The sequence below is a fragment of the Gadus morhua genome, chromosome 11, assembly GCF_902167405.1.
Source record: "Gadus morhua chromosome 11, gadMor3.0, whole genome shotgun sequence".
Classification (NCBI taxonomy): Eukaryota; Metazoa; Chordata; class Actinopteri; order Gadiformes; family Gadidae; genus Gadus; species Gadus morhua.
The window spans coordinates 3,282,326-3,306,098 of record NC_044058.1 but is presented as its reverse complement, the minus strand read 5'-3'; the positions used below and the strand labels follow the sequence as shown (position 1 = coordinate 3,306,098).

Here is a 23,773-nt window from a genome sequence, read left to right as displayed (position 1 = left end):
ACCCTACGACCCCAGCCGGAGGGCTCTGACTATCGCCACAGCAACAAAGCCAGACTCTCCGGGAGGCTGGGGGGTCATGGGCCCTGTGGCCGCCACATACCTGGGAAGATGGAAAGAATCAAGGTGTGTGTGTGAGTGTGAGAGGAGGAGAAAGAGGTAGATACATGCATTCTCTTGTGTGTTTGGACTTGTCTCTCTTATCATATCTTATCAATGGGCTTTGTGAGATTTATTGTGTTTATATGTCAGGATATTTTACTTCAGCAACTTGTTTTTCACCTGCTCCCAGGTTCTGACTGGCTCTGAGGTGGAAAGTGACTACAAGGAGCCAGATACCATGGTGACAAGGGTGGTAATGGGCCAGGAGACCTTGCTCAAGACGTCTGAGATCCAGAAAGGGAAAACTCAGGGGCCGTCTAGTTCACAAGCTATACCCCTGCCTGGAGTCCCAGATGCTGCAGCCCCTCACATCACCCCAACGACAGACACCCAAATGGACACTGCAAAGAAAGAGAGCCAACGCCAGAGCCCAACGAGAGGGGAGGCTCAGCTACCGGCGCAACCTCCAAACTCATTCCCTTCCCCTCTCCTCAAAACCCTCATCCCTGATCCCTCCTCATCCGCAGAATTCGTCACAGCCGGTGACATTTTGATAGACAACCCAGGGGAGGGATGTACCCCCTCTCAGAATGAAGTGCCTTCCGCCTCTTTTCCTGAGCTTGCCTATCCAGTGGTTTTGTCCTTTTCTGAGCCAGCTTATATTGTTGACCCACTAAGAGTGGGTGTGCCCACGTTCCTCGACCCTGATCCTTACTACACTGCCCCCTCCACTCCCATCAAGGCGACCGCCCGCCACTCCAACATGAAGCACCACTCTTACCCCGGCTCCCCTGTCTACCCCCTCTCCCCTGGCTCCCCCTCAGACAGCGAGGAGTTGTGCTCACCTCTCACCTCTCCCTCTGGCTCCTACGTCACAGCAGAAGGAGGTAGCTGGACCTCCTCCTACACCTCCTCCACGTCCCCTTCTCCCAACCTCCTGTTCACCGAGGAAGCCTCGGAGGCCCCCGCCTGCTTTGTGAGCTCCCTGTCAGAGATCGGCGACGAGGCCGGGGAGGAGCGCTCACGAGGACGCGCCGAGCGGGAGCAGGAGCATGAGAGAGGAGAAGCCTTCTGCTTGTACACATCTGAGATTTTTGGTAGGAGTTCTCGGTTATCAGACACAGTTATTCTGGAGGAGGAGGATGTGGGGAGAGGGGAGGAGGTGGGGAGAGGGGAGGAGGTCCAGGGGTCCAGTGGTTGCTCACATTCAGTGGTTTCTCACAGCCATTGGATGGTGGAGGACGTATCTCCTCGCAGGAGCAGTAGTGGGCGGAGCAGCGACTCCCAAGAGGATGTAGCCAGCTCGGAAGGATTGCTCTGTCTGCTGGAAGATGCTCATGTGAGACGCGCGGAGTACCCAGCTACCCTACCCCAGGAAGGCCTTGAGCTGCAACTAGAGGCTTGTGGGTCAGACGAACATTATTCATACATAGAGCAGTTAACCATGGTGAGGGTCAGGCAACTAGAGCAAACCTCCGATGTCTTGGGCACTGACACAGATACCGCCACCCCTTGCTCTGCTAGTATCAGCCACAGCGCTCCCCTTCTTGAGGCATTTGGTGACATTGAATCCAATTCTTCTATGCTCTTCCCAGGAGTCTACACTAATGATGAGTCCGATGAGGACAGGATGATTCCGGCCTCACTGCTGTCTTTCCCTCTTCACACAAGCCTTATCTTCCAGGCTGACTCCATGGAAATCACCCTCTTCCCAACGGAAGAGGAGACCGAAGTAGAAGAAGTGAAAAAAGACAATGAAGAAAAGGATGTGGATGCTTATGCTGCTGGCGAGGATGAAGCCGATGTGGAAGATGTTGACGACGATGACGATGATTCTGAAGAGGAAGAAGCTGCTGAGGCTAAGGTAGAGGAGAAGGTGGCAGAGGAGGAAGATGACGTGGATGTGGCTGAAGAGGAGTGTGATGGTAAAGCAGTGGAGGATCCAACAGAGGAAGACACATCTGCTTCTTTCCTTCATTCGTTATCGGAGACATCCATCAACGAGGGCCTGGATGAGTCATTTTGTTATCCAGATGACACAGATGACTCATTAGATTCTGCTTCATACAACGGCGAGGAGGATGAGCGCCTGTACAGTACAGAGAGGCATGCCCAGTCACCCGAGCCTAGATGTTTAGATGCAGTAAACTGCATTAACTTGCAACCAGAAGCTGGGCAACAGCCTGCCAGTGTTCAAGCTGAGCCCTTTGAGGGACAAATTTGCCCCAAACTATCTCATCACATGGAACCACCCCATAGCTCTGAACCTGTCCCTGATCAACCACCATCTTCTCACAGCCCAAGTGGAAGTGAAAGTGACATGGAGATCTCTTCTGGGCTGTCAGACTCCCTTAGCCAGCCTAAAGATGTCTGTGGTTCCACTCTTGTTGCCAACCCTCCTGTCGATTCTGCTTTATGCCATGAAGCTGCTCCTAATTCTGCTAATGTTTGTTTTCAAACTATTTCCTGCCCTTCGGTCACAGTTCAAAAGTATACAACAGAGCAACCCTATCGAAGTCTGGCTCTGGATATCAGACCAGAAGCAACTGTTACAGAGATAAAAGAGCAATCACTGCATGAACACATTATGGCAGAGAGGGACCAGCAGAGAAGTGGTATGTCTGAGGAGGAGTCCACAGATGAACTCGAGGGAGACTCGTTTAAATTGCTCATCAAGCCTCGACATTCTCAGTTTAAAAGCAAACAATCTGCCGGGATAGCAAGACCTTTGTCATCCAAATCAGAGACTCAGAAAAGTCCCACATCTGTTAGGGCAGTAATAGCCATAAGTGTACCCATCGTGCAGACGGAGCATGGGGAGCTTGAGCTTGACCAACAAAATGGAAATGCTTTAGCTGAGGGTGTGATTCTGATGGGCGAAAGTTCGGAGGGAACTAGCCTTTCTGTGAAAACAGGGTCGCCGACCGCCGCCACCAATGACTTGAATAAGGGTGTCCCTCTTCTTTCCTATCCCAAGGACCCAATTCCTAACCCCAGTAACATCCCCATATCTGCGTGCTCAGAGCTTGTTTCAGATCCACCGGACAACCTGGTCCTGAACCCCTGCCCCTGTGACTCGGCCCAGGAAAACCTGAGGGAGAACACGCTGAGTGCTGAGGAGGGTGGCACAGGAGCTCATGGTTCTCCACACACACCGCTCGCTATCTCGCCCAAGAGAGAGAACTCAGAGACCACCTCAGCAAGGGTGATGGACTCTGCAGCTGTGGCATGGGGTTCCGACTGCATGGGGCTGAGGTTAGGTCTGGGACTAGGGCCCGGGGCAACACTCGGGGCCTTTGGAGTTGTGGGGTCACTCTCTCTTTCTCTGGGGAAGAGCTATGAGCTAGAAGAGACAGAGAGCCTGCTCATGTGCAACATAGAAGGACAGAGTACACAGATGGCAATGGCACCCGACCTACCCGACATTAACTCTGGAGAAAATGAGAATGATGGTGAGGGAGATAAAGAAAACAACAGTGCTTTGTGGAAGAGAGAGGGGATGGCAGATGTGGAGCTCATAGATGAGGGAGCCCCTGAATCAAATTTGTCACACTGGAGATCCATCGAAGAGATATCAGAGGCAGGGGGTGGAGAGGATGGCAGCTCCAGATTCCTGGATGATAATGTCAGTAATCTAAACCCAGTCGATGAAGGAAAAAACAAAGATGCACAAGATCAGGGCAACACGTCGGCTTTCAATTCCTTAGAAATGCCAGTTAGTGGGACTTTGAATGCCTTGTCAGAGGAATTAAGGCCTCTGAACACGAGTGTCAGTGTGACTGAGTCCACTTCAAATATTCCACTCATTGATATGCCAACACCAAATGAAACACACATGAACAGAAGGCCAATTGACAGCTTTTTAAACCTATCTGAAACAGAGGATGGTTGTGATAGTCCCTGTAACATTTCTGCACTGGGTTCTGACGTGTCTATTGTGGGCCAACTGCCCAGTTCACCAGAACTGATCGACTCTAGACGCCAAAATAATACAGTGTCCCCCTCAGCCTCTAAGGAGATTGATATCGCCCTTTCTCTGATTGGCGGATCCTTTGGTTCCTTCACTTCCAAACCAAAGTTAAATCAATCAAAACCTGCTAGGAGTTGTCAAGAAAATGCTTCATCAGTTTTGGGAAAGGATGAGGAGGAAAATATAGGGCCTCTGTTGAATCCAGTTATAATGAAACTACAGTTGGAAGTCCAAAGAGAAGTACATGTCAGTTGTTTGACTTCCAGTGATATCAACCAAACAAAGACTCAAAATGCCTTTGAAGATGGGGAGACTTGTGTCTGTACATCAGGAGAGAGAGATAAGGTGGAATCCAAAAATGGAGAGAAAGAAAGGAAGAATGAGCTTGAGGGGGAGAAAGAGGTGATTGAGGAGAAAAGGGAGTGTGAAAATACAAGCAAAGATGTGGAGAAAATGGAGCAAAACAAGACAAAGAATGAAATGGAGAAACAGAAAAGAAAAAGCCAACAGAGGGCAGCAAATAAAGAGAAGGACAATGGGAATGTTTCCCCAGAAGATTTCGAGGCCTCTCCATGTAACACCCATCACGAGCCTTGTGCTGATCCACCAGTCAACACCAAGAATGGACAAAAAGGGAGGCAGGGCCAACACAAAGCATCCCAGCCAGCCACACATGCAGACACATGCTCCCAGGCCGGTCCTGTTCCACCGGAGTGTGTTGTTTCAGCAGCTGGGGGCCAAACAAGGGGGCTTGCTCATTCTAAATCTAAGAAAGGACGTAAGCAAAACAAGATGTCCATGGCATCGGACAAAAAGCAGACAGTACCTGCAAAAGTTGAAGCTGAAGGGAATCAGAACAGAACAGACCCTTCCAGCTCTAGTCCTGATGAGTGCATTTTTAGCCTTGGAAACAGCATATCTCCCATGCGTGCCCAAGACAAACTCCATGATTTAGCATCAAGGAACCACTCAATGCAAAAACAGGAAGTGCTTGATAACAGGCCATTACCGAGGGGAAGCCCCAAGGATATTAATGAAAATAACACTAGCAGCTCTACCACTCGGGCGCTCACATCCTCTTCCAGCCGTCTCTCTTCTTCACCACCACCTCTCTCTTCCTCCCATCGGCCATGCAGCTCCTTGCATCCAGAAGATGAGCTCAACACCCAGGAGTCCCATCACGGCCTCCCCTCATTGACTCAGAACGGAGATCAAATTCCTGTCAGTAACACCGGGGTTAACCTGCCCTCTTGCCCTCCTCCAATTATTTACAACAAAAACAACAAGAACAACAACCTTCAAAAGCAAAGGCATTCCACACCAACAACATCTAGCAGTCCCAGTGTCTCTGCTGCCCCTTCTTCTGTTGCTCTTTCGCCTCTCAGTCTGTCCAAGCCCACCCAACAGTCGCCGTGTGGATATCAGGATCAGAAGGAGTTCTTTCTGCCTTCTCAAACCGGCCCGCCACCCCAGTCTGAGGGGGCTGCTCTGCCCGGTCACCTGGCCAGGCGTGCTGTGCCTTGGAGTGGAAGAGACACATACAGAGGTACATTCCACGCACGACGCTAAGAGAAAGGTTGTCTAATTATTGTTGCTGTGGTTTCTTCAATGGGTTCAATATCGCACCGACAGAATTGTATTACAAAATGCAGTGATGTGACTTTTCATCAATTTAGTATGTTTTTTTTATTATTATTATTATTATTATTCCCATGGCATCACACTGCTCAACACTGCCAAATGCTTGTATTTTTGCTGTGAAGGCCTTGAGTAGTTTAGATTGTAATTTAAGTAGTGCTTGTTAATTTAAATGGAGAATACATCTCTTCTGATTGACATCTGATTTATTGAAGGGGGTATGAAGATGTACCAGAAGTTATCTCATCCTCGATTTTGAAATATCAGCAGCGTATGTTTGTAGAAGATTTCTATATGCCCATGATAGGCCAAGTAATTCTTTGATGTTATACTGAGCTTTCTTCAAACCATTCTGCTAGGTTCCCGTCTTGTTATGGACACAGACAGTGAAGAGGACGTAGCTCTTCCTCAAGATCACAGAATCCAGGCCAAAGGGACTGCTGGAAGCCGGCATAGTTCAATGCATAAAGAGTGTGAATCATCCAACCACATGGAAATTCAGCCCTTTTCTCAACAGTTGATTACAGACAGACAGCCTTGCTGTCCAATCAGCAGCCGACACAAGTTTTCAGAAGAAATCCTCCAGTCCTTCAAAAATAATTGTGAGTAGTTATATTAAGGTGACCTCCTGTGGGACAGAAGAGTGTCCCCCCCCCCCTCCACACACACACAAACTGCTCTCTTCGTATGTTCTGTCTCCTCCCTGGATTTTAAATAACTCTTATCATGGACAATGTGTGCATGTCACTGCCTTATTAGACCTTCATGACTTGTTTCACATGTTAACTAGACAGTGCTAGTAAACTGCTTGGAAGCAATGCGTCAAGTTGCTCAAATGGTCCGCAAGACAATAACTCTCATCATCTTATCCTACAAATTCTTTGTGGGTGCTTGAAGATTGTACATGGTCATGGAAATACATGTATTTCTGCGCTGTGTGGACTGGCATAAACGTAGACCTGGACATAGTAGATGTTGATGTTCTTACATTGTGTGTCTGTGCGTCTGGATGTGTGTGTCTGTTTTCATGTGCACGTGTGCGTGTGTGTGTTTGCATGTGTGTGTGTGTGTGTACACGCGTGAACATGCGTGTGTGTATGTTTGTGTGTGTTTGCATGTGATTGTGTGTGTGTGTGTGTGTGTGTGTGTGTGTGTGTGTGCCTGTGTGTGTGTGTGTGTTTGTGTGTGTATGCCTGCGCATGTGTGTATATGTGGGTGTGCCTTTGTGTGTGTGTGTGCCTTTGTGTGTGTGTGTGCGTGCGTGTATGCGTGCGCATGTTTATGCATGTGTGTGTACCCGTATTCGTGTGTGTGCGTGTGTGTGCGCATGTGTGTATATGTGTGTGTGCCTGTGTGTGCGCGCATGTGTGTTTTGTGTGTATGTGTGTCTGTGTGGTTGTGTGTGTTTGTGTGTGTATGTATGTGTGTGTCTTTGTGTTTGTGCATGCCGTGCACTATAGTGGGCTCCTGCAACGACTCAGAGACTGAAGGCTCGGTGCCAGAGCTGGAGGGTCCAGAGACGACGCCATGCAGACCCTCACAGCCCCAGGTCAGTCTGACCCACCAGCCTACTCTACCATGTCCCCCATCAGCATCCTAGGCTCAGCTCTGGGCTCTGGTAGCATTGTGATGGCCTCAAGTTTGTTCTTATCTGTGTGTTTCAGTCCATGTCCCCCATAGACGAAGGGTTAAACAGACCCAAACAGAGTCGCAGTGAGAAGAAGGCCCGCAAGGTTGGTCCACTAGAGGAGGACCTACGAACAAAGTGCATATTCCTGCTCTGATGCTGACACTAGGACCCGCTCACTGTCTCTGTACTTATCCTTTTCCTGGCTTTCAGGCCATGTCCAAGCTGGGTTTGAAGCCAGTTCATGGTGTGACCAGGATCACCATCAGGAAGTCTAAGAGCATCCTGTTTGTCATCAGCAGACCAGACGTGTTCAAAAGCCCGGCCTCTGACATCTACATCGTATTTGGAGAAGCCAAGGTTTGGCTGTCTGTCTGCATGTCTGTCTGTTCATCTTCCCGTATGTCTGTCTGTTTACCTCAATATCTTTCTCTCTCTCTCTCTCTATGTCTGTCTGTCTGTCTTTCTGCTCTTTCTCTCTTTCTGGCCGTCTGACTGTCTTTCTGTCTCTTTCTGTCTGTCTGTCTGTCTGTCTGTCCGTCTGTCTGTCTGTCTGTCTCTCTCGCTCTCACTCTCTATGCCTGTTCATTTTCCTGTATGTCTGTCTGTTTATCTCAATATCTCTCTCTCTGTCTGTCTTTCTGCTATTTCTCCCTGTCTGTCTGTCTTTCTGCTATTTCTCCCTGTCTGTCTGTCTGTCTTTCGGTCTCTCTTGGTCTCTCTTTCCTTCTCTCTGTCTGTCTGTCTCTCTGTCGCTCTCTCTGTCTGTCTGTCTGTCTGTCTGTCTGTCTGTCTGTCTGTCTGTCTGTCTGTCTGTCTGTCTTTCTGCTCTTTCTCTCTGTCTGTCCATACTCAGTGAATAATCCCGGTGGTCTGTCTGTCCTCTGGTCCAGATTGAGGACCTGTCCCAGCAGGTCCATAAAGCTGCTGCTGAGAAGTTCAAGGTGCCTGTGTCCTCCTCCCCGCTGGCCCCCCCCGCCCCACCCAGCGTGACCATCAAGGAGGAGAGTGAGGAGGAAGAGGAGGAGGAGGTAGGGAGCCCCTCATTGGCCCCACAGGGTCTCAGCCTTGCGTCCCGTTTGCTCCTATTCTTCTGAGGGTCTGACTGGTGCTCTTCTGTGTTCAGGTGGACGCTGGAGGCCTGGAGCAGCGGGACATCGAGCTAGTCATGGCTCAGGCCAACGTGTCGCGGGCCAAGGCCATGCGCGCCCTGAAACACAACAACAACGACATTGTCAACGCTATCATGGTGAGGAGGGAGGAGCAGAGGGGGAGGAGAGGAGGAAGAGATGATGTTAGACACCGAACAACAACAATGATTCAGAGGAGACTCAGAGGAGGGCATTGATAAAGGACATCTGACAAATGATGCATATTCAGTCTGTAGTACTGAGCGAGGTCCACCAGGGGGCAGCAGTGGCTCATGGGATTTCTATTTGTGGCCTCATGCTCGGGCCATGATGCCTCGGGCCATGATCGGGCATCAGGATGGCAGTCATTCTGAAGCAGCATTCTTCTGATGAATTACATTAGCTCACCTCACTTTAAGTATTTTGTATACTACCTTTATTGTTTTCGATGTATATCAATTAAGCCTCATATATGTCTCTTTGTTTCTTCTTTCTGCAGGAATTGACCATGTGAGTGGGTAGGATAGTGGGGGTCCTGAAGCCCCACCCTCCCCCTACTTAAGCCTAACGCCACTCCCCCTGTATCGCTGCTATGTTGCATCCTTAGTACCTGCTCAATAAAGTCTGTGAGAACCTGTACATCACCGTTGGGCTGTTATTGATACAACCGCACAAATCCATCCTCTAACCACAATGTTATTTATCTCTCATATTAGCACCATGTGCCTTGTCATCAACAGGTTTACAGTCATGTTAGTCTAGGAACGATCCTTTATGTGTGCATCAGTGCATTTGTCCGAACGTCTGCGTTCTTTCAAGACTTGAGGTGCGTGGTTTTGCCTCAAGGGACCTTGTACTAAATATACTGGCTCGCCCACAAACCCAGTTAAATAATATTTGAAGCTTTTCCCTCATGCACAGAATCCCGAAGACATCAGCGTCTACAATCATGGCCGTTAACATCCAATAAGCTATCTCGGAATGAAATGTAGCAGAAACGCGTGACACAAGGAGAAACATTTGTCAAAACAACTTCTTTATTGTATAAAGCAAGTTAAAATATTTAAACACGCACCTAGTAAGGTGCTTATTGGACAGGCTCTGCTTCAGAGCAGTGGCTTTCAGCATGGCTTTGATGAAGACAAATAGTCCTTATTCCTCAATGGCCACATCTTTCCTCCACTGGATGAAATCCTCTTTATACTTTTCTTATAATTCTAGCATATATGCATCTGGATGTTAAAAATACACGGTTCACCTAATGGTAAGTGATACAACAGACAAAACATTAGTGCATTTATCTTTCTACATTTTATTCACACATCAACACATTATCCACTGTTTGAAGTGCAACTCGTTATCACATCCTAGGTGGCTTTCCTTCCCACTAAGGTTAGGTTAAGGGCAGGCAAACCTCCCTGATGCTGCCCTCTCTGTAGACCCGGGTAATCAGCCCGTTAAGGTGAAATGTAAGTCTTTAGGGGGTAGCTGTGGTAGTTTTGGCTGGCAAGACATTGCTGTCAAAGTGTCCCTTGTTGGTGACATTCCCTGCTGGGAAGTAGCGGGCCACCACAAAAGAAGAGCCGTCTGAGGCGGTGGCCTTGCCCACGCCCAGCTTGGTGGTGCTCTTCCAAACCATGGCTGTGAAGTGGCCTTAATGGAGTGAAGAGAAGAAACAGAGGAAGAGGTTGAAGGAAATCGCAGGCGGGTATTGGACTTGTTAATAAATAGACGGTGGACGTGTTGATACAGGCAGAGAGACAGAGGGCTGATGAAATATAACTGACTAAGTGCACCATGGGATCCACTTCCTTCCTTAAAATATTTACAGAGAACAAATCTCATACAAACGTTTAACAGTAACTTTCTTTACTGTACACACACACACACACACACACACACACACACACACACACACACACACACACACACACACACACACACACACACTTAAGACTTTTATTTATGTTCACATAGGACTGTTTATACTTAACATAAACAATTAGAAGATGCACAACTCTGGATGGTGTGCTCGGTCATGTTTCGGACAGAAAGATTCCATGCCATTTTCCTCTGCTTTCTGCAGAACCCTGAGACTAAACAGACTGTACGACTGCACATTGACTGGTTGATGCTTTATGAACCTTATTAACTACAGCCCCCCCAGGTCACCTGAAGCGTGTCCATGAGTCATACGGGCTGACTCATCGATGATGTGATCACATGACTCTTGGTCCACCCCCTCCCACCCCTCACCCCCCACCACCGGGACAGTTATGGCGCAGGAGAATACCCAGATTACATAAGACCTGATCGTGCTTCAAACATGCAGCTTGGAGTGGCTGATTGACAGATACATGGACGAGAGGAGAGAGTAATAAGAGAGAGAGAGAGAGAATTTTTACACTGCCAAGCCGGTTCGGTCGCGGCTTGGCACACCCTGCAATGTCACTGTCTTGCCTGTATAAAACCGAGGGGGTATATTCCGCCTTTGTCACGGAGCCGGCATTCTTGCTTCATCGGAGCAAGAATCAGCAAAAGTCACTATGTAAATATAAAAAACCATCAGCTTTAAAACATTTGCGCAGTATAAACTACGCACAGAGATTAGACCTCTTTAGAATAATTAGCATACTCCGAATGTTTATTTATTTTTTTACACCCACTCGCATGTAAGAATGCATGAAAATCGATCTCCCAATATGTGCAGGGTTCGAGAGGGGAAATTTTGGTGCGCAATCAAGCCGGTATATTACCTGGGTCAGTGTAAACATGCGGACCATGCTGGGGAGAAGGCGGGTATAAGACAGGCATATTCGGCAGTTTCAAAACGACTAGAAGGAGACAGAGACAGAGAGAGAGAGAGAGCCGAGTGAGGGAGAGAGAGCCATGCAAGAGAGACTTACCAGTACCGGAAGAGAAACCAGGGTTGTTGAAGCTGTACTGTTTCACTTCATCATACCAGCGATCCGCCACATCCTTCCCTGCAGCTCACAGCACAGATAGCCAGAATCAGAGTCATGATGTGTAATGTACAGCAGATAACACACTGTCAATGCTATTTTAAGGTAGCCGGGAATGAGACCAATCTGCCTTCCCATGAAACATTTCCACTAGACCCGTCCCGGGTGGGGCCAATCACAACAGTTAATTTAATATGGGGCTCTAATAGCTAACTTTAATGCATGATGCCCTATGGGAGTGCCGTTGAGGCTTTTCATAAACAACTAAGATGACTGTCACTGATTACACTTTTGTTGCTCTGATTGGTTGTAGGTCTATCCAATTGCGTTGGATAGAACTATAGATCTGGATAGAATTGTAGGATAGAATTTCTGATGCAAAGTCATGTTTGTTTAAAGAGGCTGTAGGTAAGATATAAGACCACATTATTGAGTGAAATTAGTGATGAATGCCATCTGTTTACTATTAGGGAATTTTTCTTCTAAATATTCTGGTCCAAGGTAGCTATGTAGATGTTTGTCCCCTCCCAATAAATGTCTTTCCAATCAGGTAATCTCTTCCCTGGTTCGTTTGGGGAATCTTTCTTGTCTGCGAATCATATATGCGTGAAAAGCCTTCTAAATGCTAGAGAAACAGGGGGAGGGGACCATGTTGGTTTGTGAAGTGGTATCATGTGTCCATATCTCTGCAGTGAGTCATCAGAGAAGGGGAAACGGGTAACAGATGTTACTCTCACTCCCAGGGAGGAAGGGAGGAAGGCTGAGATGATTATGTTTTTGTATCACATATTTTAACTTAGCTGGCAGTTATTTCATACCTAAGACTAAGAAATATAGTGTTTGTTTGTTTGTGTGTACGCAAATGTGTGTGTGTGTTTATATTGCAAATGTGTGTGTGTGTGTGTGTGTGTGTGTGTGTGTGTGTGTGTGTGTGTGTGTGTGTGTGTGTGTGTGTGTGTGTGTGTGTGTGTGTGTGTGTGTGTATATCGCAAATGTGTGTGTGTATATTTCTCAAATGTGTGTGTGTACCAGGCTGATCATATGAGGCCCAGGCTAGGTTTTCTCCACAGCTCCCCCTGCTGGACTCCACGCTGTGCTTCAGTATGCGCGTGCTGGCCAGACTCTCAGCGTAGCTGGAGGAAGAGAAGAAGGCATTGTTTGTTTGTGTTCATGACCATGTGTTGTGTTTGTTTTTCTTCTTGACCGTGTGTGGCCACTAACACCCACACCAACAATGGCACTGTGCTGCTCACTATACCTTCTTCTGCTTAAGCCTCAACCTTAACATTCTCAAGCCAAACAATGGAACTCATGACCGAATGCTATGACCTCAGGACCCCCACTAACAACCACCATGACTGTCACTCCCGCCCCCGCAGACACACAGACAGACACACTGAAAGACACAAAAACCTACAGACACACAGAAACAGAAACCAACATGCACACACACACCCACACCCACACACACACACACACACACACACAGGATTGTTCTCAAGGATCAGCCTTAACCAGCTCCTCAGGACAGATTTGTGCGGTGCTGTTCGGTGACCCCACACGGTTTGCCATTTATTGTGATTATATATGAGGCAACAGTTTGTTTAATTTGCCTGACCACCTTGCTTTTCCTGATCTTCACTTTGGAAATAGCAAGAGCCATGGGAGGCAAGGAGAATACAATAATTATCAAATAAAACCTTGCAATGCGCTTGTCACCCTTTGAGCACCCTGATCAAACATCTAATTTCAAGGATGGTGACGCTGTTCATCTGTTCGTAGCGGCGCTCTGCGGCTCCCGCATGCTAATTAAAGCTGCTCAGCATAGCATGTTAATCAGCCCACTTGGCCGCATTCCAGGCCATCAGGTACCTCAACAACACCTCTCTCTTCCCTTTTCCTTGAGTAAGTATTCTATGGTGTTGGAGATATTGACAACCCCCACACACTCATCACGTTGATAATTAGTGACAACAAACAAATAGTGAGCGTAGGCTGTCATCATATCATCTGGTTATACATCCCCTCCTCTGAGTCATCCCACAGGAATGGTTATTCCTGTGGGAGGCATTTGGGCTCTGTCTGTCCCTCCCACTCTCATCCCTCATCCCTTTGACAGGCGAGCGAGGAGACAACTGGCTGCTGAAGGTGCAGCGTATCTGGTGTAACTGTGTGTGTGTGTGTGTTGGTGTGTGTCAGTGTGTGCGCGTGTATTTGTGTGTGTTGGTGTGTGTTTCAGTGCGTGCCTGAGTGTGTGTCTGTGTGTGTGTGTGTTGGTTTGTGCGTCATTGCGTGGGCGTTTGTGTGTGTCTTGGTGCGTGTGTCAGTGTTAGTGCATGTGCGTGTGTGTCAGTGCGTGCGAGCGTGTGTGTTTGTGTTGGTGTATGTGTCAGCGCATGTGTGTGGGTGTCAGTGTGCGTGTGCGTGCGTGGGTGTCAGTGCATGTGTGTGCGTGCGTGCGTGCGGAGGATGTCCCCACCGGGCAGCCTCTCTGCTCAGCTTGCTGCTCAGCTTCAGTGGGGGGGCCTGGTGGCTCCTCCTGTACTCATTATGGCTCCTCAACACCTCCTCCGCAAACTGCTTTGAGACTGAGAGATATGGATAGAGAGACACAGAGAGATAGAGAGAGAGGGAGATATCGATAAGGAGACACAGAGAGAGGGAGATATGGATAGAGAGACACATAGAGATAGAGAAAGGGAGATATGGATAGAGAGACATAGAGATAGAGAAAGGGAACATGGATAGATAGACACAAAGAGATAGGGAGATATGGATAGAGAGATTCAGAGAGGGAGATATGGATAGAGAGACACAGGGAGATAAAGAAAGGGAGACATGAATAGAGACACAGAGAGATAGAGAGAGATGGATAGGGAGACACAGGGAGAGGAAGATATGAATAGAGAGACACAGAGAGAGGGAGATATAGATATAGAGACAGAGAGAGAGAGAGATAGATATAGAGACAGAGAGAGAGAGAGAGGGAGATGTGGATAGAGAGACAGAGAGATAGAGAAAGGGAGACATGGATAGAGAGACACAGAGAGATATATATATAGAGAGTTATGGATAGAGAGATAGAGAGAGGGAGATATGGATAGAAAGACAGAGAGAGATATAGTTTGAGGGAGCTGTATAAGTATAAACATTACAGTAAGAGAACGAGCACGTTAAACAATGACAAATCCCAAACCATAAACTTGAGTGTCCAGTTGCAACCAGCTGAACAAGCCCTCTCTGAACGATGGTTAAAGGAGACATATTATGGTGTTTTCCCAACAAGTAAACATAGTATTTGAGTTCCAGAAAACATGTTTTTGAAGCTGTTTGCTGGAAATAGCTTTTAGGAAAAAGAATCTTGCCTACCGCCATTCCCCTCTGTTTCAGTCCCTTCAGAATGCGCTGTTTCTAGTATCTGTAGCTTTAATGCAAATGAGGTACTGCGCATTGACCAATGAGCTGTCAGAGAGAACCACAACCACTTGCAAACCATCGCAAAATTTTTTGGAGCGTTTCCCGAAACTCCTCTTAACATGAACGTGCGTGCACTGAACTAACGACGTTCGTAGGATTGTAACTGTCCATTGATACGCTCCTGAAATGGGCTCTGGAGGAGGAGGAGACTCAGGAATGTTGCAGGAAAATGGGGTTAAAAAGGGTTAAAATATCTCCCCATCAAGGCCAACAGCAGAGCAGCCTATGAAAAGAATAGACTGCAATAATATGAATGCTAAAGATATTAAAACACAATTGATTAGGCCTAGGCCGACATATGCTATATCAGCCATTAGAGATGGGCATTCGATTAAGTTGTCTTAGTCGATCGTCGGGAGAATTAGATCAATTAGTCGATTAATCGTTAATATTTTACATTAAAATTTAAAAAAATATATATATTCAAAATGAAATGAAAATACAAATGCAGCGTGTTTTCCTCATTGGGATCTTTATTATTAGGTGAACAACTCAGTTAAACCAGATCCGTTCAATAGTTATGCGCTACTCTGCTCTAAGCAACGGAGCATGCAGCTCGAAGGTGGTGCTCATAAACATAACTAAAAATAAACACAACCCTAGTTTCTTCCCAAAATAACAACAATAATAATATCAAAAAAACAATCATGTTATAACTTAACCAACCAGTCTACGGATTTTTGTTCAGAAAGATGAGCATGTTGACATGCTCTGGGGTCAGACGCGACCACAGCCTGGTGACCGTCAGTCTAGCCGCCGAAAACACCCGCTCTGAGGGGACCGACGTTGCCGTGATGCACAAATACCTCCGTGCTAACTTGGCAAGGCGGGGGAACAACTTTCCACAATCCAGGGGCCGGTTGCACCAACTGGGCGTAAGCCTGGTCGTAACTACGCCTGGTCGTAACTTGGCGTTCTAAGTCCAACCTAATGCCCTGTTTACACCTACCCGATAGTGGGCCCCGATGGTGCCCGATGGCTAAATCAGCAGCTATCGTTATAACATCGGCAAATAGTAGAGATGTCCGATATTATCGGCCCACCGATATTATCGGCCCGATATTAGCATAAAAATGTAATATCGGTATCGGATTTTTTTTGAAAAAAAAACAAAAAAAAAACATGGCACTTTTCCCTTAAATTAAGTTGAAGTATTTTTCTTATTTTGCACAGACAATGTTAACATTTGGAAAGCCTTGTTGCATTCAAGAATGCATCCAGTGGGGCATCACAATAACATTAAGCATGTTGTGTTAATTCCACAACAGGAGATATGTAATGTTACCTAAATTAGGTTTGAGGAAAAATAACCCAAATATCGACATCGGTATCGGCTGATATCGGAATCGAAAATTTAGAGTTGGACAATATCGCATATCGGATATCGGCAAAAAAGCCAATATCGGACATCCCTAGCAAATAGCGTGGTTGCATCGGGAAACACCGTTACTCTTCCCGGGAACATCGTTAGACAACGGGAAGAAACGGGAAGAAATGCTCAATGATCGGGCAACATCGGCAAAGAACGAACATGTTTGTTAATTTTGGGTCTATCGGGGTAGAATCGGTTACCAGGGGTTGCTATGGGCTAATCGGCTATAATCGGGAATAGAACGGGAGTATAATGTAAGACATCGCAAATCGTTCGGGAATTTTCCTGGGCACATCGGCTATATTCGTTAATCTTCCGCGCTTTATCGTGTTTTATCGTCTTTATATCGGCAACCTCAACACACGAAAGACCCTCGAGAACCCTAGACAAATAACGATTGTGAGTGACCAGATTGTGTTAAGGAAGACCCTCAATCTGCCACTTGGGTATAAATAGGGGGTGATGGATGGATGTCCTACTTTTATAATTACAGGGTACTTCGCCCATTTAGAACCGGCGTTCTATTATTATAAAATCGCTATTGTAATATAAACAAATATATAAATAAATATCAGTCTAAAGCAGTCTCCCCTTTGCCTTCTCCCGAAATGACGCCAAATGACGCCAAACGCGTCATTTGACGTGTTTGGCGTCATTCGAAATGACGTCAAATGACGCCAAACGCACTTCGGGTGTCTTCCCTGGCATAAATCGTTATGTTATCGTTATAACATCGGGTATGTGTAAATGCTACCCCGATAAATTGAACCGATCATACATTTTTAGCCCGATGTCACCCGAATCACCCCGACTTCCACATCGGTGGTCCATCGGCCATTAGCGGCCATTAGCGGGATGGTGTAAACGGGGCATTAACCGTTACGCCGGTTGCGCCAACTGGGCTTAGCGTTCTTTTCACTAAGACCAGGCGTAAATCCTACGCCTGGTCAGGGGCAGGCGTAGAGTTGAAATTCCAGGCTGTTTCTATAGCAATTACATCCAATCAAATGCAGCTTTACCACCATCCTTGCAACGCTTCGCTAAACTGCATTTCAAAGCACAGCCGGCGATATGATCAGTGTTCACAGATCGACTGCCTGTCGGGAAGATATCGCTGGCCGATTAGTCCGTTCTCAACTTATAATCAGTTGTGAATGTTGTTTAAACTAAGCGTCTTAGAGTACCATATTAAGCGCTATATAAATTTCATTTATTATTATTATTATTATTAAACTATGTTTATATGTTTTATATAGGCCGACACATTAAACAAATCTCTCCTACAGAACCATTCCCGTCTAAATGCCTGCTCGTCGTAAACCAGACATTACAAATACATATTTTAATTATATTCGTTTGCAGTGTTTTATTGTTAGGCATTAACACAATTGATGAATGACAATGAGTGAACGAATGAATTATTTATTTCGGTGTCCAACAGCATGTCAAGTAAAATAGTAAACAACTGTTGTCACGAGGTATCCTAGCAACGCGGTGATATGCGCATACCATGGAACATTCACATGGCCGCGCATGGCTAAGACCGGGCGTAGTTAAGACCAGGCGTAAGTCCCGTTGGTGCAACCGGCGTTAGTTCCATTCTAACGCCAGGTCGTAACTAAGACCTACTTAGCAGTTACGACCAGGCTTAGTTACGCCCAGTTGGTGCAACCGGCCCCTGGGGCCGGTTGCAGGGGCTCAGAAAGTTCTTTATTTCTGCTTCGATGCTAACCTCGCCTTTAGTGGTAGGCCTATAGTGCTCCCCAAGAAGTCACTTTTTAAATCATAATGGTCCCACCAGACCAGACTTTGCCGTGGCCTCGTCCGCTTCATGATTACATCGCCGTGTTCCAATATCCATACTATCCTTACTTACTAGTCTAAGTTTGGGTACGTAGGGCGTTCCGATTCAGATCGGGCGAAAATAAGTGTACTGAAAACGGTCAAATCGCGAAGTGTGTGGCGATGTACACTTTTCGTACTCAACGGCAGCCATCTTAGCTACGTAGCGGAAGAGGGCGGAGCCAGGCTGAGCCAAAGTCGGCGCATTTTCCACATGCATTAATAGTAATTTTGTAGTTTTTATAGTTTTTATAGCTTTTTATAGCTGCTAGGTGTAAAGAGTTCTCCGTTCAAAGCGGGATGTTTATTGCAGGGGAGGAGCCGCAAATGTAAATATTGCCCCCGTGTGGTAAAATGTTTAATTGCACACTGCATTAGTTTAATCGATGAAAAATGTACGTAATCGACGAAATTCTGAACGATCAATTAGTCGATCGTCGATTAATCATGCCCATCCCTATCAGCCATAATCCTGAACGCACTTCGCGTTCATTTTCACCCCTGAAATAATTCCATATTACAAAAATCAAAAATAGCTTGTGGGACAACTACATTTATCTTAATGTATCTTAATTATCTTAAAGCACAGAGAGCCGACTCTAGTCTACAATCTCTAAAAATGCAACATTCCATCAATTCATTATCATTCAAACTGGCTGGGCATTGACACACGGCTATTGCTGAACTGCTCAGGAGAGCTTGGTCTAGATCCTGTATAGGCCTGATGATGTATAGGCCTTTTTAAACTGCCAAGCCGGATTGTTCGCAGCTTGGCACATCCGGCGATTTCACAGTTTTATCTCAAGTTTCCTGTGTAAAACCGAGGGGGTCAAATCCCCTGTTCGTCACCGCTTACCTCTTTAGAATCATTCGCATAGGCTACTCCCGAATGTTTTTATTTTTTCATGAATGAAGACCCCCGCATGCAAGAATGAGTTCACGCCTGAGTGTAGGCTATAAAGGCGATTTACTATTTACGTGCAAAACGCAAACATATACTTTATTTTGCTGACCACCTGTTTTTTATCCTGACAAAAGCCTCGTAAGGAAAGTTCCTCTGCGTCTCTCTCGTAGATCGCACCATCTTTCAAGGTCTTTGTTTAAAGGACATATTATATCACCAGGTGTGAGTGTGAATAGCCTTACGAGCCATTTAAAAAATCAGCCACATATGACATCACTAGTGGGCGTGTCCACCTAGATCTGTGCTGGATAGATCAGTCTACCAGCCTTCCCAGTGGACTGAAGTATACGTTGCTCATGTATCCAGCACAGATCTAGGTGGACACGCCCACTAGTGATGTCATATGGGGCAGATTTTCGAAACGGCTTGTAATCACACTCCTTCTCTCACATGATCAGCAGATCGCGGATATCCCTTTCTCGCCAGTTAGAACTGTTCATGATGATATTGCTGCGCGTTGTCTCTGTAGAGACCTTGCAGCAACACCCCCCCCCCCCCCGGAACCGCAGAGACGTCGCATTTACATCAGAATGAAATCTAATAAACCGCAAATGTGTGTAGGTTCCGGGAAGGGAAATTGGGGTGCTAGCTCAAGCACGCAACTTACCTCGGGCAGTGTAAACGAGTGGACCGTGCCGCGAAAAAAGCGTGCATAAGACAGCATATTTGGCAGTGTAAAAACGGCTAGCACCCTACGAGTACCCCTGGAGTCCTGCTGCTGTCCATGCTTTTGGGAAACGGTGCGAAAACTGACGAAAACTGCACTTCACGAACCACTTAGGTTAACGATGCCTTCGGGAAATGGGGCACTGGAGCTGTGTCTATATAAAATAATAATAATAATATTATATAATCTATAGGTATTTATATAATAGGCCTATTATATCTTATATCACGGCCAAAAGCTATGTGCGCCTCGGATGATATTATGAATCATAAAGACTGCGTCTGACTTCTCTGGTACTTCCACAACAAGTATAGACTCGTAGTGGGGGTTATCTCGACCATGGTTGAGAATTTGGGGAAAGGAACTTCGGACTTGACTCTCTGAAGTCCATATTGAACCGTGACATGGAGGAGAAAGCGATTGTACTCCCGGAGCTGAGCTGCCGGACTGCCGCCGAGCTCCCCTCTCCGGGGCTGCCGCCGGAGCTGCCGTCGGAGCTACCGCCGGGCTGGAGCCTTTGGCGGCAGTCCGGAGCTATTAGACTGGAGCTGTCGGTGGCAGAAGCAGGGATATGCCGCCGAGCCCGGCGGCAGTCCTGCAGCTCAGTTCCGGGAGTACAATCTCTTCCAATATCCATACTATCCGTACTTGCTTTACTTAGTTTGAGTAGATAGGGCGTTCCAATTAAGATCGTGTGGATTGATGTACACTTGTGGATTGATGTACACTTTTCGTACTCAACGGCAGCCATCTTAGCTACGTAGCGGAAGAGGGCGGAGCCATGCTGAGCAAACGTCGGCTCATTTTCCACATAGTCTGCATTAATAGTCATTTTGTAGTTTTTATAGCTTTTATAGCTTTTTATAGCTGCTATAGGCGTAAAGAGTTCACCGTTCAAGCGGGATGTTTATTGCGGGGGAGGAGCCGCGGCGGCAGTCGCGATCGTAATTTCTGGTAAGTGCACCACGGAGTATTCGATTAGGAATAACACTGACATCTGAAAATCAGCGCACTTAGTGAGTGCGGATAGTGTACTACGTTTAAGTGTACTCATGGAAGTATGGATATTGGAAAACAGCACATCTCTACGGCGGAGAAAGGGATTGTACTCCCGGAGCTGAGCTGCCGTGCTGCCGCCGAGCTCCGCCCGCCAGAGCTGCCGTACGCCGGTGGCATATCCCTGCTTATGAAATGCGCGAACATCTCCGCCCAGCGCTCGTCCGCCGGTCCACAAAATCTTAGCAATGCTCTTATTGGAGGGGGGTGGGGAAGTGGGAGGTAATATTCAAATGTTCCTCCTTCCTACGTTCGAGTGGGCGCTGAAACTGACTCGCTCGTTTGGTAACTGTAGGCGGGGTGCTTTCAGATATACATAGTAGGGCCCGATCGATATTGATTTTTGAGTGCCGATGCCGATGCCGATTATTTTCAGAGAAAAATTACCATTACGATTTAATCGGCCGATTAAAAACAAAACAAAAAAAAGCATATAAAACATAGTTTTTGATACCTTAAATATACTTTAAACACTTTAGACGAATATGTGAATTGAATGCAGAACCTTTGAGTGTTTTAGAATACATTTACAGTCAAAAATTAGTGTAATGTAAAATGTAAAATAAATAACTAACTCCTAATGTGTCTTGCGTACATTGGTGAGGTGAGCGCGCAGCTGCCTGAGCGAGCGTGCTTTCATGTTGTACGGTAAAATTCAATCTCCTCTTTTTTACTCCAGCTAAAGTTGTTAGTTAGCAAGGCGAGTAGGAGCGCAATCTGCAGGATACTAAGTGCAATAACATTTCCAAAAAATATATATATAATCGGTTGTAACCGCCGTCTTTTTGGCAGATGTTGATTATTTTCAAAAAGGCTATAATCAGCCGATTAAATCGGCAGGCCGATGAATCGGTCGGGCCCTAATACATATCTCACTCAAAAATCATGGACAGACTTTTGTCAAAGTTTGTATGCGTGTGGGAGCACCAGAGACCCAAAACAACACCCCAAATCCCAGGAAAAGTGTTGTTTTCATAATATGTCCCCTTTAATCATCGGCCTGGTGTCCCGCTTTACACTGGACTACACAGCAGCTTCATCCCTTTATTCCTTTATCACATGTCGAGACAATGTCTCACATTTTGTTTGGCTCTAGGTTTCAAAAGTCTAACCACCTTAGGACCGACGCCCTTTCTAAAACGAGGCTTTTATCTGCGCTGTGAAGAAGGCCGAACATGCTGTTATCTTCGGGCTGTGTTTGAACAAAACTGTGCACATGTGGGTCACGTCCCCTTCTTTGCGACCTGCAATGCTACACCAAACACGAAAAGAGCGCAAGTCACAACAGAGTCTCAGCGATGCAGATTTAGGCGGAAACTACCACAAAGAAAGAAAATGCAGCTCAAAAATGACAAACGACTTATACCTGGGTGGAGGCGGTGCAAGGTGATTATTAGAGGGACTTTCAGTGTCCCATGGGGGGGTATGACATGAAGCAACCTTATGTTTCTTTTTCCATTAGAAAGGCAGATAAAAACTTCAGCGATACTGACATCTCAGTATCGGTAATGTGTCCAAAACAATCGTACACTTTACCACACATTTGGTTCGTTGAGATCTGGTCACCCTGGATAAGCATCCCCAACACACACACACACACACACACACACACACACACACACACACACACACACACACACACACACACACACACACACACACACACACACACACTGTGTTGATATGGTTACAACTTGATGACAAAGCATGTCATGTACAACCAGTTCCCCCAGTGCCTATCACTCACTGGGCTGTTGGTCATCTGTAGCACTGGGCATAATGGCACCATTCACTGGGACAGACAGTCAAGCCATTGGCAATACAGTTGAGCGGCAGTTTGTGTTTTAAACTGTATGCAAATGTGACGTTGAGGACTAGGAACCACTGAAAGAGTATTCACTCAAAGAGTATTCACAGATTACTTGCCCAAACTATTAAACATAAAAATATACAAAAGGTCCACCGTAACTTTTACTTTCGTTGTCTGAGAATCTAGAGAGACAGGCGACAGGTCAAATTTCTGTCTTAAGGCAAAGTTTATGATTGATTTAAAGTTGCAATTGACACTTACCTGACTTTCCCATAGTGCTGGCACAGAGAGGCTCCTGGTGGTACAGTAATGAGTTTAGTATTGGATCAAGCAATCCTCCTCCACCTGGTTATTTACTCTTGTGTCTTTCGTTTCCTTTGCTTTCTATCTCTCTATCTTTCAGTCAAGGTTTCTGCCAGCTGGCACCTTTTCCTCAGCAGCTGTGGCTATCGTCTTGTGTAAGCCGTCTTCTCTGTTGCCTTCCTATCCCCTCAAGCTGAAACTTTACTACAGCTCTGCTAACTTCCTGTAGAGCTCTAATTCTACTCCAGGGATAACATTTGCCAGTGAGATGCCACGCTTTCTCAAGGCTCTCCCTGTGTACTCCTCACATTGCCTGCATCCAACCCCAGCATTACAAAACGATCTTCTTGCTTCTCTGTCACGGTCACACACACTAACAGAATCACAAACCCTCTTCAACCCCTACATTCCTACTAATGAAACCTGCACTGCAGTCAGTTGGCCTGATGACATCATCACTATGTGACACGTGCCCTTATATGGTCCTACTAATCTTGGTAACCATGGAAAACAGTCACTTCCCAATAATCTAGTAACCATGGAAAACAGTCACTTCCCAATTTGTAAACCATTTTAAACCACTGAAGCTGGGATATAGGAGCTCTTTGTCACACTCAACATGTTTAATAAGGTCTGTTTTAATAAGTTCTACTTCTGAATAGTTTGTCTTGCTGTCGACTTTTCTAGAAAAGCAAATCAGACACCAATTGTGCAGGCATGAAAAGTTACTCAATGTTGAACCTATACACTTTGTTTGTATTATGAGATGATTGACAACTGATGAGATTACTTCTGCTGTACCGCGTTACTTTTGACTTCAATCGCCTGGTGACCTGCACACCTGTGCTGCTTTTA

The 23,773-nt window shown here is 46.3% G+C and overlaps 2 protein-coding genes across 2 annotated transcripts in view; one reads left to right on the top strand and one right to left on the bottom strand.

Moving 5' to 3' along the window:
* nacad (NAC alpha domain containing) overlaps positions 1-9,108 on the top strand; it is a 12,776-nt gene extending 3,668 nt beyond the window's left edge. The window contains exons 3-11 of the mRNA XM_030370317.1: positions 1-123; positions 290-5,615; positions 6,067-6,309; positions 7,168-7,256; positions 7,372-7,440; positions 7,548-7,694; positions 8,228-8,365; positions 8,461-8,583; positions 8,964-9,108. The exon at positions 1-123 is cut by the window's left edge and continues 332 nt beyond it. Of these exons, the coding sequence (XP_030226177.1) occupies positions 1-123; positions 290-5,615; positions 6,067-6,309; positions 7,168-7,256; positions 7,372-7,440; positions 7,548-7,694; positions 8,228-8,365; positions 8,461-8,583; positions 8,964-8,978 (6,273 nt within the window). The 3' untranslated portion in view covers positions 8,979-9,108. The remainder of the gene's footprint in view (positions 124-289; positions 5,616-6,066; positions 6,310-7,167; positions 7,257-7,371; positions 7,441-7,547; positions 7,695-8,227; positions 8,366-8,460; positions 8,584-8,963) is intronic.
* Positions 9,109-9,487: 379 nt separating this feature from the next.
* glipr2l (GLI pathogenesis-related 2, like) lies at positions 9,488-23,349 on the bottom strand. Its single transcript, XM_030370318.1, has 5 exons — positions 22,877-23,349; positions 13,907-14,015; positions 12,457-12,560; positions 11,371-11,448; positions 9,488-10,117 (listed from the first exon to the last, which is right to left on the bottom strand). Exons 1-5 carry the CDS (start codon positions 22,887-22,889, stop codon positions 9,942-9,944), a joined length of 480 nt encoding a protein of 159 aa, XP_030226178.1. The 5' UTR covers positions 22,890-23,349; the 3' UTR covers positions 9,488-9,941.
* Between the last annotated feature and the right edge of the window lie 424 nt (positions 23,350-23,773).

Bases quoted from the DNA above. Each gene is read 5' to 3' on its own strand.
- glipr2l (XM_030370318.1), bottom strand. The intron at 12,561-13,906 runs GTGGGGACATCC...CTCTTCCTCCAG, and splicing joins CTGAGCAGAGAGGCTGCCCG to CTACGCTGAGAGTCTGGCCA. The intron at 10,118-11,370 runs GTAAGTCTCTCT...CACTCCATTAAG, and splicing joins TGGTTTCTCTTCCGGTACTG to GCCACTTCACAGCCATGGTT.